At 39.0% G+C, this 20,248-nt stretch overlaps 1 protein-coding gene across 1 annotated transcript; it reads right to left on the reverse strand.

The window, feature by feature from the left end:
- Positions 1–12,481: 12,481 nt before the first annotated feature.
- On the reverse strand, positions 12,482–13,099 carry LOC145995009 (uncharacterized). The gene has a single exon (XM_083131540.1). The coding sequence runs from the start codon at positions 13,097–13,099 to the stop codon at positions 12,482–12,484; it is 618 nt and encodes a 205-aa protein (XP_082987666.1).
- Positions 13,100–20,248: the final 7,149 nt, after the last annotated feature.

Raw genomic sequence — 20,248 nt, forward strand, 5'->3', positions numbered from 1 at the left:
CATCACCCCCACTTACGACCGGATCAAGAAAGTGTGGGGCGTTACCCCCACACCCCCTATACGCCTTCATGGCGTGGTGCTAAGCACAGGGGAACACTTTACCTTTTTTTTTTACCTTTTTACAACCGGTAGGAAATTTCCCCGAGTGGTTTATTTCAGGTACATCAATGGTTTCTTCTGGATGTGGGACGTATATTCTTTAACTTTGTACGGTGAGCTTAGTTAACTCTTGCTTCTACAGTAGAAATTATATTTTTGATATGTAGACCAGTGCCTTTCATTGATAGGTTTATTCCAGTTAAAGCACTTTTGTGGCCCGTGCAAGTATCATCTTTCCATACAGTTGTTCATAGAAACAGTGATTCTGTCAGTCTATGTGGAGTAGTCAACCATGTATGGTCTTCTTTGTGCCGAATGTTCCCTAAAAAAGTTAATCTTCGTCACAAAACTAAATTCACAATTCCTAAATACAAAACAACAATGTGTGGGAATTCTTTCATAATACGTACGCTCACAACCATTGTATTATCCACATTCCTCATCTCTTTACCGTCCAAACAATAGATCATTATTATTTCTTGTGATGAACGCGCTGAACAGGAATTAAGTAATGGTAATATGATAATACAAAAATGTTTATGAGTGCATATATTTTATAATTATTCTCTTTTGTAAAGGTGAGGTTCAGAAAGTGGCATGCAAATATAAACCATATCATATATTACCTACTACGACAAGAGTTTGTTGTAAAGGGGGCTCATGAGGCCGAAATATATGAAGACGGTCCTATTGTATACCTTACATCGGCGAATTCGTCGTAATGAACCTAGAGAGATATAAAATTCATTTCAAATAGGCAAATAGAAAGAAATAGATGACTGCATTATGTTGGAACTTACATCGTTTCATGACGTTTTGTAAAAGTAATCCAGAGACAAACATTAACAAATGCAACACTTCAAGTTCAAATTAGTTGTAAAATACCATGGCATTGCATAACTGTATACTCATGGTCATATTGCAAGGACGTTGTGTGTTATGAGTTATTTTATCGCAACGCAATAATAGTTTTTTTTTCTTATTCGATTAAAAAGTTTTCTTATGGAGATTTATTCTGGAAATGGTATGTTCTAGTGAATGAATTAAGCAGAGTTATCGCGACATTATTACCGATTCGTCTAAGCTGAATTGTGAAGGCCTCTGATTCTACAGTTCTGCAAGGGTTGTCTAATAACTTCATTTTATGTCTTATCTGGGGTCACTCACCTGGGCAGCCAGCCTATTCATGTATTTATTTTTCGTGTGAAAGAAAAATTACTTTCCGTTTTATATGATCACGCGAGTGAGTTAAGCATGTCAGATTTAGTGTTCTTAGCGTACAGTTTTCGCCACTTAGTGCATTAAAGGATGGGATTTCAGTTCTCCAGGTTCCAAACGAAGCTAAAGAAAACAAGTTTTCAGAAAATGCTTGCATAAATGTTCGATTGATAGCTATGCGTTCGATTGATAGCTATGCCCTTATTTATTAATTAATGATTTTGTATTTTTTTCATTACAGTTGAATATTCTTTGGAGTATGATATTGGTGACACAATGTCTGGCTTTTCCATTAGCGCATTCGACGACAACCTTGGGATGTACGAACCATATTCTGGAGGATTATTTATTGGCTGATGGAACACTTTGGCCTTTTACGATGATGTATCGACAAGTCTGGCTGATGCCATCCTCAGGGATTATGGAAGACAAGCAGAAATGTTTCGTACTTCTTACATACATGTATGCCAAATGTACTACACTATGATTGGTTTTGGAGAAGGAACATATTATACTTGTTTCTTGTCAGCCAAATATCAGTGATCACAAATACAATCTTGAAATACCCGCTGTTCAATGGTTGGAAGCGTCAGGAAAGGTATTTGATTCTTCTAACTGGCAACATCAGGTCGGTAGAAATTAGTAAGTTGTTTGAAAATGTACAGAAATATCTTATGATGAATGTTGTAGTTGGTGTACCTTTATTGGCGAATAATTCACACGTAAAAGTAAGAAGTGATCATATCGTGACGTTCCATGCATGTGTCCCTTTTTCTGAGTTAAGCTGTTGGGAGGATACCAAAGTGGAAACTCTTGATACCTGGAAAAGAAATCATTTTCTCGCTGGAAGCAATCTGTTTCCAAACAAAGTGAAGAATTTACATCAGTGCCCTGTCTCGTTCAAGGGAGCGCACTACGAATTGTCTTTTACTGAAGGAAAATCTCCAGATGGTCGTAAGACGTATTCGCGGTCTGTTTGGTGGTTTTGTTACCGAAATGGCTGAGAAGATGAACTTCACTTTGAGAATGAATAACATATATAACGAATCACCTCTCGTCGGGTACCTATTCCCGAACGGGTCAGGATCTGGCGATTTGGGAGAAATGCGTTCAGCTGTCTTGGATGGAACCTTAAAGTTAGCAAAACCGTTGCTATTCATTACTTTCCACTTTGATGTTTTGTATATGCAGCAGTTCTTCCACTGCATGTTCGTGGTTCCAAACCCCAGACTTTTCCCACAATGGATGAATCTCTTCTTTCCTTTCCAACCTCATCTCTGGGTTTCTACGCTCTTCGCTTCCATCCTTGCTATCCTCTGCATGAAGGCGACGATTGCTTGTTCAGGCCGGTTGACAGGCATCACATACCAATTCCTTATACTCTCAGCCCTGTCGATGATTCTGTCGGGATCAGTTCCAAACCCACCTGATATATTATCGACAAGGCTTTCCTTTGTAATAGGGACATTTTTCTCTCTCGTATTGTGCACCCTTTATCAATCTGCTCTGTATGGCTTCGTAACGAAACCCAAGGAACATCCTTTCATCAACACAGTGATGGATATTCTAGAAATTAAATTGAAACTCGGGGGCGACTTCACTGCGAGATCTCAAGTCGATACTTTCACAGATCCGAATCTGAAGGAGATCGCTCAAAAGTGGCTCCTGGATTATAGCAATTCAAAGAGCTACCAACGTATTGCTACCAAAGGTGATTTCGCACAATTTACATCAAGCCTTTTCCGAGAGGTTCTTGCATACAAAAACATGTACTTTGATTCTTACGGGAAACCGCTGTTCCATAAGATAAGCGAAAAACTAATTACTATACCATTGGTGTTTCTTCTACAAAAAAGCTCCCCGTTTACAAATCCCTTTACATTTATCATAAACTGTTGCATAGGGCTTTCAGTAAAGTGGGAGGCAGATGGTATGCGGAAATTAATTCTGCGTTCTGTGTATCGTGGCAAATTTAAAGAGAAGCCAACCCTAATTGTACTTTCATTGTAGAATGTAATGCGAGCTTCTGCTTTACTTATCATTGGATTATTAATAAGCATTCTAATGTTTGGTTTGGAACTTATTTGTAAGCACATCCTCAAGTACAGGCTGGTCGCTTGTTTCTTAAGCAGCTCTTATACGGCACTTATGTCAGTCTTAAATTCAAAGGAAAACTCTAGCTTTCTCTTACTTCAGGATAGTGTGTGAGTTTTCCTGTCTTCAATTTAGGATGGAAATATATTTTCTACTTAATCTCGTCCTCAACGGGACAAAGTAGAAACCGACAGTAAAATCTATCCTCGATGCTATCAAAATACCAACCAGAATTGAGAAGCACACTAAATAATCGATTTTTACTTTAGATACACTAAATGTGTCTAAATTTTCTACTATCACATTGATAGTTCATTTTCTCAGTCGTAAATGAATATTTTGGGCTGAAAATGCGTATACGGGTATAACAATATAAATTTTGCTGCGCTGTGTATATAGCAGTGTAGGAAATAATAGTGACACAATGATGATGTGTAATGATATTTCTTTAAATAAAGAATTATAAATGCTGCATGGCTTTCGAATTAAATCTCACATTAAGCATTGCGAACAAAGAGAGGTAAAAGTGAGGCTAATGTCATAAGTAATCTTATGTAAACACTGCACAGTTTTCGATTTTTAATATTATTGTGAATTTTACTTGGTTTTTCCGACTAGTTCGTATTGCAGAATAATTTTCAAAAAGTGTTCGACACTATGTTGTGCTTGTTTTCCTTGCTATATGTGAAAATTAAAATTTGCACATCACTAAAAAAATATGTAGATGGCACTTTCTTATTTGGCACATAATTAATATGAGACATGTTAGTTTATTTTATCATCAAATTTGAAACTAATGATAGCAAATAAACAAAACATTTCAAATAAAATACTGTACATGTTCACATCGTAAGACACGACTCAAATTTTTGACATTCGGAAATATTGAAAATATGAAGTACAACACCCCCCCCCCCTTTGCCTTGTAATACCAAATTTATCATTTATCAAGTGAAGAATTGTCAGGAAGAATCTATTGTAGATTATTAATTCCTGAATGAGGGCTTAAAATTAATTTTTACATCGTCTTCTGTTGAATTTGTGTAAAGTATCATTTTTATTATGTATTAATCTATTTCTCACACGGTGTTTAATTTTAAAGTTACATTGTAGAAGGTATTTGAGTCAGTCAATCATGCAACCTATATTTCATTATGTATATTTCAATAATGAATCAAATACAAAGTTAAATAAGTATTCCATTATCAATATGTAAAGCGCCTTTACACGATCAAATAAATCATGAACAAGTCGTTGAATTGAACGCTTAAAAGGAAATGACGTCAGAGAAAACGTAATGTTTCTCATTAGGTCCAAGGTTCGGTCAAATAATTTCTATTTAGGATTGGTTCTAATTAACATGATCCAAGCTTGACTGTCTACCAATCAGAACACATGCTATTGAAATCGATTATCAAAAAGCGAACTCTAGGTCACGAATACAGATGTAATGGCGGCCGCGTGACATGTGAACAATGTATCACTTCACATTTTTAAAAGACGATAACTATTCAACCGAGAGAGAGAAATAACGTTTCGTATTAAATGGTTTATAGGTACAAAAAATGGCGCTGATTAAATACATACTTTATAGCGTTTACTGTACACGTATGGAAGAATATTTTAGTTGTTTCAATTGTAAGCACCGTGCACTCACCATAGATGGTGTAACTCGTCGTGCCTTTCGTGCTGTATATATTATACATTGTAATCGCAAAAGCTAACCGAGATGTTCCTTGAAATGCTTTCGTGTGTACGTACTCTGCTATAAGATTTTTTGAAACATACGCTAGCAAAAGTGTTAAAGGAAATGCTTCCGTCTAAAGCGAACTCGAAGAAATACATCAACATCACACTTTTTTCGAGTCTTCTTTCTTTCTTTGGAAATAAAATTCTCTCCGTTACGGTTAATCGCTAGTCTGTTTATTTCTTTCCATGCCGTACACACTGCCACGTTTTGGTCAAATGTGAACTTGTCCAATTTTTCTGACATGCACTACATGAGCAATTTCTGACCATTCAAGTTTTCCAATAGGAACTTTCAATTGCGTTCAATTCAACGACTTGTTCATGATTAATTTGATCGTGTACAAGGCGCTTTAGTAAGGAGTGTTATGTGACGTTAAATATATAATCCCTTGCAATATAAAGATCATATTAGGGGTGCAAGACGAAATAATAATGTACGTTCCCATACTTTCGCCCTCTTGTTTCTATCATAAATTCAGTAGATACCCATAATTGATGAATATAAACAAACGGAAACTGTTGTCATATAACGGTATATTCTTAACCCTTGCTGATACTAAATAAAAAATAGAATCATATCATAACAATACATGCTGGATTGTTCGAAACGATTCGCTGCAACGCGTACTTATAGCTTCTTATGAATCTGAGTATGACGAAGTGACAGACCACGAACATTTGGCACAAATGAAATAGGCTATAATGCGACCAATAATATATTTTTCGCGTGTCTTCATAGAAAGAAGTCTAATTCTGTTTCTTTGAATTCCACTTCGTGTCCTATCAATTACAAAGTAAATGTCTCTTGAATAGGAAAATATTCGTAATAGTTACTCGATGTCACATAAAATGTTAAACAACAACTTATTCTATGTTTTTCTCGTAACAACCAGAGAGTTGCACAATTATTGCATAGGTTGCATCTGGTATATGGTCAATACTTTCCATAAAGAATTAATTCATACATTAAACTCAAATTTCGCAACAAAATGCACATGATTTGATATTGAAAACTCTATAAATGGTAGGAACTCCTCTACAGCATAATAGTTATTTGAATTTTGCATTGCTCTATTTCGGCCGGTATAATGCGTGTGATAAAGGTAGATAAGGTTAAACCTTTGACTGTGGTTAAACTAATCAAACTAGAAGTAGAACAATATGCAGCTATGGTAAATCAAACCCACAACTATCTGTATCCTGATGCCTGTGAATCTCTAAAGAAAATAGAAATAAATATTTCAATTCACCATCTCGCGAGCCAGTAGCTCAGTGCCTTTCATCGAGACCAAATCATTGTGTGAGAACCAAAAGGAAGTAACTCGAATTTATTAAATTTACATGAGAGAGGAAACCATTTATTCTGAGGAATATGTCTGCTAAAAAAAAAGTCAGTAAATTGGAGATACGCGACTCCACCTTACTGCCAACGATTAGAAGTGGAGATATGTCGGTCTGACCCCAAATAGTGCTCTTAAGAGGAGTTTACTTAAACAAAACTGAAAACCGCATTTTTGGACTCACGTTCTCTGCTTCTCAGGACGAAATGTGAATTAATTTCATACGTGATAGACGCTCTTTATCCTTACACTTATACAACCCTCTTTACCGTACCGCTGGTTTGGTTGTCGAACTGCAAGGCGCCATCCTTAACTAAAAGTGAAGCGACATGCTTACTGGGATACTAAAAAAATACAAGAAACGATCGTGTCCATCCGTGCCAACTATCGATATATCAGACACTACTACACCTATAAAAGCACCATTTTTATGGACTGATAGGCCCACCAAATAATAGCTCAAAGCAATAAAAAAATAACTCGATCAGTTGGTCCATCTGCCGCTGTCGATATCTCGAAAACTAGAAAATGTGAAGATTTAAAAATTTCTACTAATAAGTGATAGTTTAACACGACATAAATTACATTAATTAGCACGTCCTTGTGTCTATGTGGGTTAAACAACCGAAAGTCAACAACTCACTCATTCGTAATGCTTCGATATATCCAAAACCATTCGAACTATAAATTTGGTGAGTTGAGAGGGTTCTGGTCAAGAATTAAAAGTAGTCGATACCTATCGATTTCTCCGAAACTATTAACGATAGAAACATAAAATTCGGTGGACAGAAATATCTACCTAGCACTAACCTAACGTATTATAAAGAATATTAATCTGATGGCTTGTCTGTTTGTGGAAATCCAACAATTTGATATCTCAGAACTGAATAAAGTTTAAAACATGTACTTTGGTGTAACGAAAGATTAGGGTTGCCAGACATCCCGTATATACGGGATTGTCCCCTTTTTTAAAGAAATTTCCCGGTATCCGGAAAATGTTCTCGGGAATAAGTCATGTTCTGAATTTTATAGTAATGCATTGGGAAAAAAGTCCTCCTAAAGGACGCCAAGAGTTCACTCAAATATTAATATATTTTGTCAAAATGTTAAAAATTAGGGATTAACAATACTTTAAACAGCAACTGATTTTGTAATGTTTAAAAATGTTATAAAAAATAAATTTTACTATATCCATGCCTATATAATCTGTATGTCCCGCTTTTTTTATTTTAGAAATCTGGCAACCCTAGGAAAGATACATATATAAAAAGTATCATATCTTTCTAGATTTTTTTTTCAATTTGCCCGTCCGTTTGTCTGTAGTGTCAACAATCAAACCATTCGGTAAGTGTCGATTGCTAGTTCCTGCTACAGATGCAAACATTGAATGATTTGAACTACAGTATTTTCCTTAGCTTATTCTACCAATTTTAGCTAATCGTGAATATGAGGATGAATGGTGAAAATATGAAATTGATTAAAGGACAATCACAAACACAAATGCACAGCACACAACACAAGTCACACAGAGGCTCCCACAAAGCTGAGCTGGATGATTTGAAGCGATCGGAGCATCCGCTCACATCCACTAACCCGAGCATGTTGTCTTTATGGAAGTGCTGACCCAAGGTGCGACAGCTAACACCGACGCTTACGTCAGCACTTTCCACAAACTCCAGAAGCAACTCTGGCGAGTGGGGCCTAAGAGGTATCCCGGAAACATCTTGCTCCTCCACGACAATGCCGCGCACATACCAGCCTGAAGACAATCTGAAGTACAGTCACGGACACTTCTGGGTTGTAACAACCCCATTGGCTTACAATGGGATCATTACAAGCCAGAAGTGTCAGTGATTATACATGCACAATCGAATGTCTACCTGGAATACCCGATGCGCGGTGGGCAAGCTTCATCCTGTACCAAAGTATGTAGATGCAGCAACATTGTGGGCCATACTTATCTTCTAACAAAGAAATAGACAGAAGTAACTATTTTCACGTGAGATGGAATTATCATCATGAAGCTACGATTATCTCAACAATATTTAGGACTCTTAATTGAGCAATTTCATGTAATTGCTGTGCACGTCATTTTACATATGTAAGTTAAGCATGATCCTCTTTAGATTGCACTTTGATGTTATTTAGCGTCGCTTCTCTGCCACGTTTGGCTAATAGCGCCATCGCAGTGTATGCTCAGGAAATGTACAATAATTTCAGGGTTTTTTCTTTTTTTTTTAAGTTTCGAAAATGCTGAGTGTTGCGAATCTCAAAATCAAAAGTTTGGGAAAATATTAAATGCTCTCGTCAAAATACGCGTACATCGTGTTGCATATCAAAAGGAGGGCTATTGGATGTTTTAATATGACACCATTCCCAACGCTGTAGCTTCTGCAGGTGCTGAGGAAAAAGCACTTAAAAATCCTCCGTGAGCGACTTGGTCACTTTTCCCAATTGTTCAGATGCAATATTTCAACAATAAATGTCAAAGAAAATTAAAATTGCTGATATTTAGCTTAACTCTTGGTGAGGTATAAATAAATGTGCGCGGACCAGGTCACTGGGTCTCCCCGATGAAGTAATGGGAACGTCGTTGCCTTGTAATCCAGAGGTCACTGGTTTGATACCCGGTGGAGGCGCATAGTGTTTCGGATCCTACTTTAAACTGTAGGTCCAGCCTCGATTAGCTTAACTATGCAAGTAGACTTGAAACAAAAACGCAACTCCACATCAGTGGCGGCGATTAGGGGAGTGTGCCCCCCTTTTTTTGCCACTTTCGCCCCCCACATTATGCTAAACCTTATCTACCAAGGAAAAGTAAACTGTCCTTCCCGCCCCCACCCCCGAGTTTTGGAATCCAATCGCCGCGACGATGACTGGTTGATTTCATAATAGAATGACCCATTCAAGATTGTCTCGTGCGGATGAGGGAACTCTAACAATTTTTTCACAAAACTGGGATTTTAAAGTGTTATATACATAAGAGGGCTCCATTTAATTCTCTGCAGTTACAAAAATCTCCAAAATTCCCCTCGCATAACACGGTAGACTGCAAAAGCAGCAGTAGGGTATAAATACGCCAGCAATGGAACTAGCTACACTGAAGGGAAGTTCTTTGTGAGCGAAACGAGCTATCTTTTACCCTTCCTTTCTTACGAAGCCTCATGGGAGGGTAGACGGTAAGCCATTCATATAAAGAGAAAGCCAGCCTACATAATGAGAAGAAGTTCGTAATAAAAGAGGCTCATCTAAGATGGATCTTCCTATTAGTTGTTCAATGGCGAAGGAACGCAAGCAGAACAACAGTTCTTAGTAGCCACATAATTATTCTCATGCTTTGTTAATTTTTCCACAACGTACGCAATTGGAACTGTATAAATTTCTCCTGAATGGAGTAAGATGTAGGTTCCTATTCGATGTGCAGGTTTTGCTACCTTCGAGATCTTCCGCGCAACATCCAATTATAATAAACTATTATACCCACACTAAGGTTAATTCAGAAATGTATGAAGTATCACTTTATTATACATATTATTACATTTTTATTATTACTATGTGCCTATCTCCGTGGTGGACTATTTAACATGGAGTGCTACGACGCCAGGGGTTCAGGGTTCGAATCCCGGCCTGATCATAGGTGTTCTTCGTAGTGTCCCTTCATCAATTTCATCATATTATCACTCATCCTCATCGCACAGATTAGCCAAAAATGGCAGAAAAGCGATTCTAAATAACAAAAATCATATCAAATTACTATGATTATGTAAAAGTAATAATATTTATAGGAATACAGGTGTTCAGAGCGCAAATCAGAAAAGTTGAAACCTACTTTCATACGACGGTTGTGTATATCTACGAGTGTGAGCAATTCCAGAGACTCACACTTTAGAAGCAGTTTTAATTTATATTTTATTTTTTTGTAAATAGTTCATGAAACATATAATGAAGAAATATAACCCAGTAAATTTGTAAGTGTTTCTTCTTATATAGCAAAATTTCTTCAAATGTATTCTGATCGCATAATATAAAAATAAATTTGAAGGTTGACACAAGTGGCAACCTATAAATCTGGATGCACTGAATCAAAGTTAGCGGAATAGTACTTGAAGAGGTAATGTTTTACAGACAATCGCAATCAAAGGTTGCTCTTTTTAAAAAATATACAGCGCAATGCTCTTCACTGATAGATAATTTTGACCATCAAGGTTGCCATCTATCACTATGTCAGAAACTACTAGGTCTACAAATATAAAATGTAGTTGACTAAAATACCTATCATGTGTGTCTTGTCACTTTGATCTGAAAGTTCCCCTAAAGATCGCAATGGATCCGCTTTCGGCCGAAATTTACACTGGAGTACACGGCAGAAAAATGACGGAACAAACAACACAACGTAAATAAGAGTAGGCGGTCATACTAGCGTCGAACTACTCTGGAGTGCCCGGCAGTTTAACCAACTAGGGAATGGAACCAAATCATTTTCTCCCTTTCGGCCGAATTCTGCAGACATATAGTGCCATCCGTTAATTATATTGACTTGTTACATTGTTTGGGTAAAAATAGTGGACAATAAAATATGTATTGACTTGCTTTACGAACGTAAACCGTTAGGTGATGCAGATGAATCAAAAACTACTGTATATATCACAAGTGCGAGCCAGAAAACTGGATTAAAATTTTAAGGAAATTTCAAAGCATTAATCACATTTTCATTACGTTATTTGCACAAATATTGAAAATCTTCCAAAATCTCCTTAACCCATCTCTTTCACTGTCTCCAATAATATTTCACTCAATGGTTTATCCACACACCCCCAACACCTCATAACATCATATCTGACTATTGTGAAACTGGAACCATGTACTAACTTATGAATGATGCAGAAACAATTCACAAATTTTTAGTATTGGCTACTGTTGGCTAAAAAATTGATTGATTGGTTTGATGATGATAGGATGAAATTGATGAAGGGACTTACTCCCTCTGTCCCATAATTATTGTCCGGTACACCTTTGTTTGTTGTCCCATAATAATTGTCCGATATTCAAACTGTGACATTGGTGTATACAGTAGAAGAAAATGAAACACGGGAATGAGTCATACAACTTTATTACTCAAGGATCAGTACAAATTGGCCGATCAAGTATCCAAAAGAACCTAAATAAAAAGTAATCAATCCAGGATCAATACAAAGTGACCAAGAAGTTCGACAAAATAAAACATGAAGACGAAAGAGATTGTTGGTCCAGGAAGGTTGTCATCCCATCAACGAGCTAGATCTAGTGCTGCAGTGCTGCTGTAGCCTCGTCGTAAATGTTTCGAGGACACTCCAAGAGAGATGGCAGGACGTTTCGGCGGTTCAAATGTGCTTTTTGCATATGGGGAATCCTGTAGTTGTTCCCACCTTTGGAGGCGCATAATTTCAATGAGACAGGACTGCAAAGTGAAAAAGATGTTGTTGAGCTTGTCGCGTGTCAGATCAGAGAAAGATGTTTCAACGGCAGCGATCAACTCATCAATAGTTTGTGGAGCTGCCTGAGGCTGGAGAAACTGAATTGCCCGGAAGTACCCCAGATCTAAAACATTCATGTCCGGACTGTTTGGAGGTTGGCATAGGAGATCCATAGTGATTCCACTGGCCGCTGCAGCATCCATCCAGGCGCGGTCATTGGGAACGATATGCGGACGCACATTGTCCTGCTGACGGACACCTGGATTCTCCCACGAGGCCATTGTGCATAATTGCTGGGATTAACTTGTTGATGAGCATGTCCCGGTAAACATATTTGGTAACAGTTAATGGTTTGGTGACCATTGTACCAGCAGGACGATTCCTACTGTTCCTCTTGGCAGGTTCCTTGCTGACGAACGGCCAAATGCCTAACTTACCATTAAACCATTGCTTGCGACCAGGATCCCAACGAGGCCGGACGACGGCAGCCAGAAACATGTTGGGAATAAAACATTTGCTTTTACATGTTCACTGCGGGTCTGGTTCGTTGGGCAGCAAGTACAATTTCTGACTATCCTTCATTAGGTAGAACGATTTTTCATCCACATGAACTGTCTCCAGCATCATGTTGAACTTCGGATTTCCGCTTTCAGGACAAGCGACTGTGGTAGGATCCAGCATTGACAAGGCAAATTTTAGACGTTCCGTCTTGTTTCTATCAGTCAATAATGGCTTCAGCGCATTCGTATGCACTCTGATCTCTCCTGCCTTCACACGCCTGTGTAGGGTACTCTTAGCAACATTTAGCGCCACTGCCATTAAACTAATATTCTGCCGCTTTCGCAGCGGTAGGTGCTGTAGTCGTTGTAGGGCGAGATCCTTCTTCTTTGGTCCGACTTTGCCTTTCATCCGAGATGCAACCGCAGCACAAATGGCCCCATTTTTCAACGATTGCCGCCCCTGTTGCCAAATGTGACGTACTGTTCTCGTACTTACATGAAATTTCTCAGCCGCACTTGTCATGGCACCTTTCTTCACTACGCCAGACGTACTGTTTTCAAAGAGAAACTCGTACACTGCCTGTCGTTTACTGTCCGTAAGGTTCTTGCTACCCCTGTCGTTTCCTGTCATGGGTTGTGTGTTCATGGCTGTTCTTCTGACACGTACTCAATGAAGGAGTGCTCTACTAACGATTTGCAGCGTGCCTTGCTAGACCGGTTGCCATAGAGTGCCACACCGGTGTGTTGCAACCCAACGCCTCCTTTTGGTAATCGTCTGGGCGGTATTTCTTGCCCGTTGCGATAAGGTCACGTTGTTCCTCTTCATAATCTTGAAGACTGATCTACTGTGCCTCTCCTCATGCGTGTGCTTTCCATCTGCCTCTTCGTCCGTAATTCCTGTACTACCATTTTGGCATACCGGACAATAATTATGGGACAGAGGGAGTACAAAGTGCGCTTAAAAATGAGAATAATGTACAATGTAATGGAAAATGTCCACAGAAGGGAAAATTCTCTTCTCCTTTCGTTATTCTCACGTTAAATCATTGCACAAGAGCAAGATGTAGGACTGAGTCGACACTGAACCGGTACTCTTACCGATTCCCAACGATACCGATGCTTGAAATTTGTTCAAAATATTTAATATGTAAATATTCCATTGCAAATTTTCATCTCGAAAGTAGAATTTCCCAATTCCATTTTCATCTCGACCACCTAGCAACCTGAATACAAGCTTCCCCCATGACTTACACATTCGACACTAGCACCACTGCTGATCATTCATTTGGTTTCTTTTACTTCACTTTTTCTGCCATTTGGCTAATCGCGAAGATGAGGATGAGGGATGATATGATGAAATTGATCAAGGAACACTCACAAATAACATCCACGCCCAGGTCGGGACCGGTAGTAGCACCACTACGGGGCCTGAGCTTCAAATACGGAGGTGGATCACTAAGTGCAAAAACACACAAGTAAACGAGACTAAAAATAGCAACGGACAATGTACTATTGCTACACTGGTTTCCATACGTGCAGCTCCAATTTGTATTATCTCGGCGTACCGAGAAAGGATATCGTTAACGAACTTTTCCGCATGCTTTCACGCGAGATGTACGAATTCCCCTGGCGACGTGAGAAGAGAGCCGCACGAAAATCTTCCTGCGGGATGTGTTGTGGCTGTTGCTTCGGCTAAAGAGAAAAGGCTGGGAGATGGTAGAGTGGGAAGAAGGAAGGGGAAAAGTCCCTCCGGAGACGAGATTCAATTTTATGAAGAGGCAAACGAGAGAGGGGGCTTTCTCCCCCTCCCCCCCACACACTAGAACAACCAAATCAATCGCGTTTACTGAATCGACTTCCTCGCTTCCACCCTTGAAAGGAAGTGATGGAAAATAGCCTTGTTCGTTTCGCTAAGGACGGACGGAGAGATAAAAGGTTCAGCTGGCCACCAGTTCCTTTCAGGCGTGGATGTTTTTATGCAAACACGTCGCTGTCTTTTCTCTGCCTCTCGGAAGATGGCGTTAATGTGTTCAATGGACGCCCCTGTTTTTTTTCAGCAGCAGGGCTTATTTAATGTAACGTATTTCTGAGAGTTAAGCTTAACGTCCACTGAGAAGCGGAGAAATGCGGCAACAGAACTTCTTTTGTTTGCTTATATTGAAATTGGTGTAACGCCCACTACAGGGAAACGCGTGAAACCGATGCGGGAATTTCCGTGCCAGAAGTCTGCAGGTTATCTTAAATGCTATCGCCCACTGAGACGCTGGAAACAAGTCTCTTGCAGCGTTTCTCCGCGTCTCAGTGCATGTCAAGTTTTACACAGCCTTGCACGAACAGCGACGTGTCTAACCCTTAACAGCTATGGACCGTCTCTCAGACCACTTGGAATTTTTCTTTCACTTTATTTCTCGAACCTTTCCAACCACAAGTGGGCCCTTCTATACCTTTCAGTTGGTGTACTGTGAAGATCGTGAGGTCTTGCCTCCGTTTGTTCAAATCATATTGAACTCTATTTTCGGCGAGCGGTCTGACAGACGTTCCATGGTAGTTTCGTGTGTTTAGTTACGTTGTCCTTCCAGTGGCGGCGATTGGATTTCCAAAACGGTGGGGGGGGGGGCAAGGTGTCAAAACTTAGGGGGGAAGGCAGTTTACTTATCTTTGTAGATGAGGTTTAGCATAGTGCGGTGGCAAAAGTGGGGAGCAACAAATCCCCTCGTCCTCATGCCTTCCTCATCAACGCCACCGTGTCCTTCCAATGGTTCATTTCTCATTTTCAATTTCAGCAAAAGATTGCATACGTATTACTTTGAACTCCTGCTCTTCAGACAGCATAAAAATGTAGACATTTTAAGAATTGGAAATTTCATAAAAGTAAAGAAGCCATTATTGCAATTTCCTTCCTCTTTGCATAAATTACATGGGGCTTATATTTCCTATGAGGTCGTAAAGCACTGGTATAGACAATTCACATTTGGTCGGACCTCGGTGGAAACGGCTCCTATTCCCGGTCGACCCCAGTCAGCCTTGATGGAGACACTGTCTACAAACTTGAGGCTGCAATCGTAGAAAATCGCCGCATAACCACTCGGGAACTAGCTGACAAGACAAGATTAGTGTGAGGATTGTGAAAAAAAACCCATCAAGGAGCATCTGTATATACAGAAGGTTTCAGCTCGTTGGGTTCCACAGTTTCTCACACTTTTCCAAAGGGACGACCAAGCCAGGTGCTCCTGCAACCTTTTAGCCAAGTGCCAATATAACCAAGAAGACTTTCTCCCCAGAATAATTACTAGAGACCGGATTTTAAAGGGAAGTCCTTTATCATTTTTCAACACTAATCATGCAATAAATAACAGCAGTGTTGATAATTATCTTCCACTAAAAGATTGCATGGTTTTGACTTGCCTTTTTTCCCCATTTTTAAAACATTTCTCTTTCTGGTTCCTTTATTGACTAGTTTTTTCAGCCTACATTTCTTCCCACTTTTTTTAAAAAAAACATCTTCCTTGGTCCGTTTATTCACAATATATCAAATATTTTGTACGACTGTTTCTTCCCTGAATAAAACATTCAACAATTCAATTGTCTATTTGGTGCAGTTTAGAGGAAAGAAAAAAAAGCGTCTTCTACCTTACCTTCCTTCCACGAGTGTTGGGAGTACCTTGCAGCGATTGTTGAAACAATGCGATCTGGGCTGAAGCAGCAACAAACGCATTGTAAGCGGCAGCAGGGGTGCCCATCCCCCCCAAGGCACATGATGCACTCCCCCAAAAAAGTAGAACATCCCCCCTACCCGTTTATGCCGAATAAATTACTAAAATTATTTTTGTCACACACAATTTGCGGAAAAATATAATACCAGAGGTGCAACCACGAATTTTTGTCTGGGAGGGGCAAGTACCAGGATAAACGTACCAATAATAATAATAATAATAATAATAATAATAATAATAATAATAATAATAATGGCTTTATTATTAAAACTAAAGTCAACACCGTCAATTTCACATTAGCTAATAATGGAAATCAAGCACACAAACGTTATTTTTTAATGGTAGAAACTGAATGATACATGCATTCCGAAAATACATGTATAACTTTCATGTACGACATGTGTTTTACACATATTCAACATGGAGCAACATAAAAGAGAAAATATATATGCAACAAGCTAACACTAAATTGTGCACGTATTCAAAGCTTATTCAATAGAAATATAAAACACATATTATTTAAATACATTACATTACAGAAAACAAGCAGAATGAGATCCAATTTTTGCAATTGAATACAATATTGATTTAATAGGGTGCAAATAATTTCACTGGACGCCATGGCATTATTTCTTTTACAACCTTTTTTTAGATCATTCGGCACCCATGGCTAACTCCCGCCCCTAGCTACAGCTCTGAACTTGATGAAAATGAGAAAAGCAGGTAATGCGAGCGAAGCGAACAAGAAAATTTTACAAAATGTATTTTTATTTGCATAAACTTTGAAATCGAAGGGGGTAATTGCTCCTCTGTGCCCCCTTGCAGGTGCCCTTGGAAGTCAATGTTTGTCCCCCCCCCCTTGCTACCGTAGAAATGATTTCCATCGAAAGTTGGGGGGGGGGGGGCAAAGACCCCCTGCCCCTTGTGGTTGCGTCACTGTATAATACAGACATATTTAAGCAATATATGTTAACTTTAGATACTTTAGGCTCACTACCATTGTTAGTCAACCTTATTCTGCACAGTTTGTCTGCTCGACTAACCTTGTATTAATGCGAATACCATGCCCGCTCCCCCCTTCATCCAAACCGATTTTAAAAGCATAAGAGGCGGTGTTTCATTTCAACCCTATCGCACCGATCACCCACAGGTAGGTAGAAAAACTATACATAATAACCAAAACTAAAAATCAATAACAAGTCAATCAAACGATACGATCCCCCCAAAAAAATCCCATGATGCAGGCCCCCCCCCCCCCCCCTGTGGGCACCCCTGATCAGCAGGCCTGTTGGGTTGAAAGTGTACTTCTGCTAGATTTATACTACTATTGTGAAGTTCTTTTAGAATAATCTTAACTTTGTGACAGTGACGACAGTATTGAGTGTCAGTGAAATGGCAAAGCCAAGTGCAAGTGGCAGCAAGCTATGGAATGCGGTAAGCTGTTGCAAGGAAGATTTTCTCGAAACTGATGGTACGCTGTACTTTACCTTCAAAAAAAGAAATGAAAATGGATTGTAGTTTATTTTTGCACTCCACTAAAAATATTATTTTAAATGAAAGCACAATATGTACCATCCACATATAAAAAGGGATACATTAATACAAAATTTAATGTACCCCTTTTTATATATGAAAGGTATATATAGCGCTTTCATTAAAAATAGTATTCTTAGGGGAGTGCAAAAAACTATAGTCCTTTTCTATCCCCTTTTTTGGCAATAATTTCCAAGTTTTCTGTCCTTTTACAGGAAAATTTTTCCCTTTAAAATCCAGTCTCTACGAGGGTCACTATTTATATTTTGAGCCTAACAATGAAAAAACAGGAATTTGGCATTGAAAACTGCTTTATTGTTTTTCGAAGTATTCTCCTTTATGGTCAATACACTTTTGCATTCGTTCGAACCATTTGTCAAAGCAGTTTTTCCAATCTTCTTGAGACACCTCCATAATATGGGTTTTGAATGCATCAACGGCATCTTCTGCCGATGAAAATCGTTGTCCACGCAATTTATTCTTGACATTCGGGAACAAGAAGAAGTCATTGGGTGCCAAATCAGGATTGTATGGTGGATGACCCATCAATTCGATTTTTTGACTGTTCATAAAGTCGGTTGTTAGACGAGATGTGTGACAGATGGCATTGTCTTGATGAAGAATGATCCGACGGGGTTGTTTGTTTTCCGTATTTGACCGAAGACCTCTGGCAAACAAATTGTTGTGTACCATTCAGAGTTGACCGTTCTACGTTCCTCTAAAGGCAAAGTTGCCACATGACCAGTTTTCCCGAAAAAAACAGGCGACCATTTGTTTCGATGTGCTTCGAGCGCGAACAACTTTTGTTGGATTGGGTTCATCTTGAAACACCCATACAATCGACTGCTGTTTACGTTCCGGCTCATATGCATATATCCATGATTCGTCACCTGTTACAATCTTATATACGTCTTTTGAAGCACCACGATTGTATTTATTGAGCATTTGTTTGCACCAATTGACGCGAGCATCTTTTTGAGTTTTTGTCAAATTGTGTGGGATCCAACGAGAACATACCTTTCTCACAGCTAAATGATCATTTAATATTTTATATGTGCTGATGAAACTAATGCCTATGGTTTCCTCAATCTCACAGTATGTCACATGACGATCTTGCAGTATTAGGTTTTGCACAGCATCAATGTTTTCTTGAACAACAACTGATTTTGGACGACCTTCGCTAATCTCGTCGGTGAGCGAATGGCGGCCACGATTAAATTCGTTATACCAGCGTTTCACAGTGGCAAAGGATGGGGCTTCATCGCCAAATGTGGAAGTAAGTTGATCGATGCACTCTTGTCTTGATAACCCACGTCGAAAATGGTAAAAAATCATCGCACGAAAATGTTCACGAGTTAATTCCATTTTATTGTTGTCGCGCAATCTCCAAGGCAACATGAACAACACAAATGAAGCTATTGACAAAACATTTGAAGTACGTTATGGTCAATAATGCCAGACAATTCCGTGCAAACGTTAAATTGTACCTAACTTCAATCAGTGTTGCCAAGGCTCAAAATATAAATAGTGACCCTCGTAATAATTACGCAGGATGAGACGTGAGTTTATCACTATGGCCCAGGGTCTAAAGCACAGTAATCAATGGAAGCACTATGACTCGCCATTACCCTAAAAGGCACGTGTCCAACCCTCTGTTGGCAAGGTAGTTCCAGCTATATTTTAGAACAGAAGGGAGTGATATTAATAGATTTGCTGGCAAAAGAGGACCACTAATCGGGACCTATTATGCCCAATTACTGGTGAAATTACAGAACGTCACAAAAAAAGAAAGGCACGATATGTTTTCCAAAGGTGTTCGTCTCTTTAAAGACAATGCTCCTGTCCACAATGCAAATGTTGCCCAAAGGGAATCAGGCTTCTGTAGCATGAAGATTTATTCTCCTGACCTTGCACCATCTGACATCCACCTCTTTCCCTCCATGATGTTATTTTGAAAGGCAAGCACTTCCCACTAAGTAATGATGTGCTGTCCTGAATTTAGTCTCAACCTCCTGAGTTTTACAGGAAGGGTCTGCACAGCTGCATAAAAACGATGAGAGAAGTGTGTGACTCTGGGTGGCAGCTATGAAGAGAAGTATTAATAAATGTGCAAACTTTCATGTCTTCCAGGACATGGTAAGAGGGTCAGGGGAAATCTTCATTGAACATCCCTCGTATATTCGTAAGCATCGCCACACTAGTCCCAAGCATCGAGCAAGGATCCCCACATTTCCATTCCAGGCGCTGCTTCTTTGAAAAACTCAACCATTAAGCCCGCCTTACAAATTACAATAAAAATATGGAGGCCTCTAGATTGCGTAGTAACACTGTTGCCTTGTATTCAAGGCTTTGCCATGCCTTTCTTATTTTATAGTGCCTTTTCTCATCATTTTTGTGCCTATTTATCTTCTATTTTAGAGATTTCTAGTACCCAAAATCTGCTCACTAGTTACAACACTAAAGTTTGTTTGAGTAATATAACGAAGCTGAAACATAATAACAAAGGCAACAAAGATCTATAGTTCAAAAATATAAAAAAATCTGACTGA

Source organism: Lepisma saccharinum, chromosome 11, assembly GCF_977018435.1.
Source record: "Lepisma saccharinum chromosome 11, izLepSacc3.1, whole genome shotgun sequence".
In the NCBI taxonomy this organism is placed as follows: Eukaryota; Metazoa; Arthropoda; class Insecta; order Zygentoma; family Lepismatidae; genus Lepisma; species Lepisma saccharinum.

What these genes read in the sequence shown, in the direction of transcription:
- LOC145995009 (XM_083131540.1), bottom strand. Translation starts at nt 13,099, where the DNA reads ATGAACACACAACCCATGACAGGAAACGACAGGGGTAGCAAGAACCTT.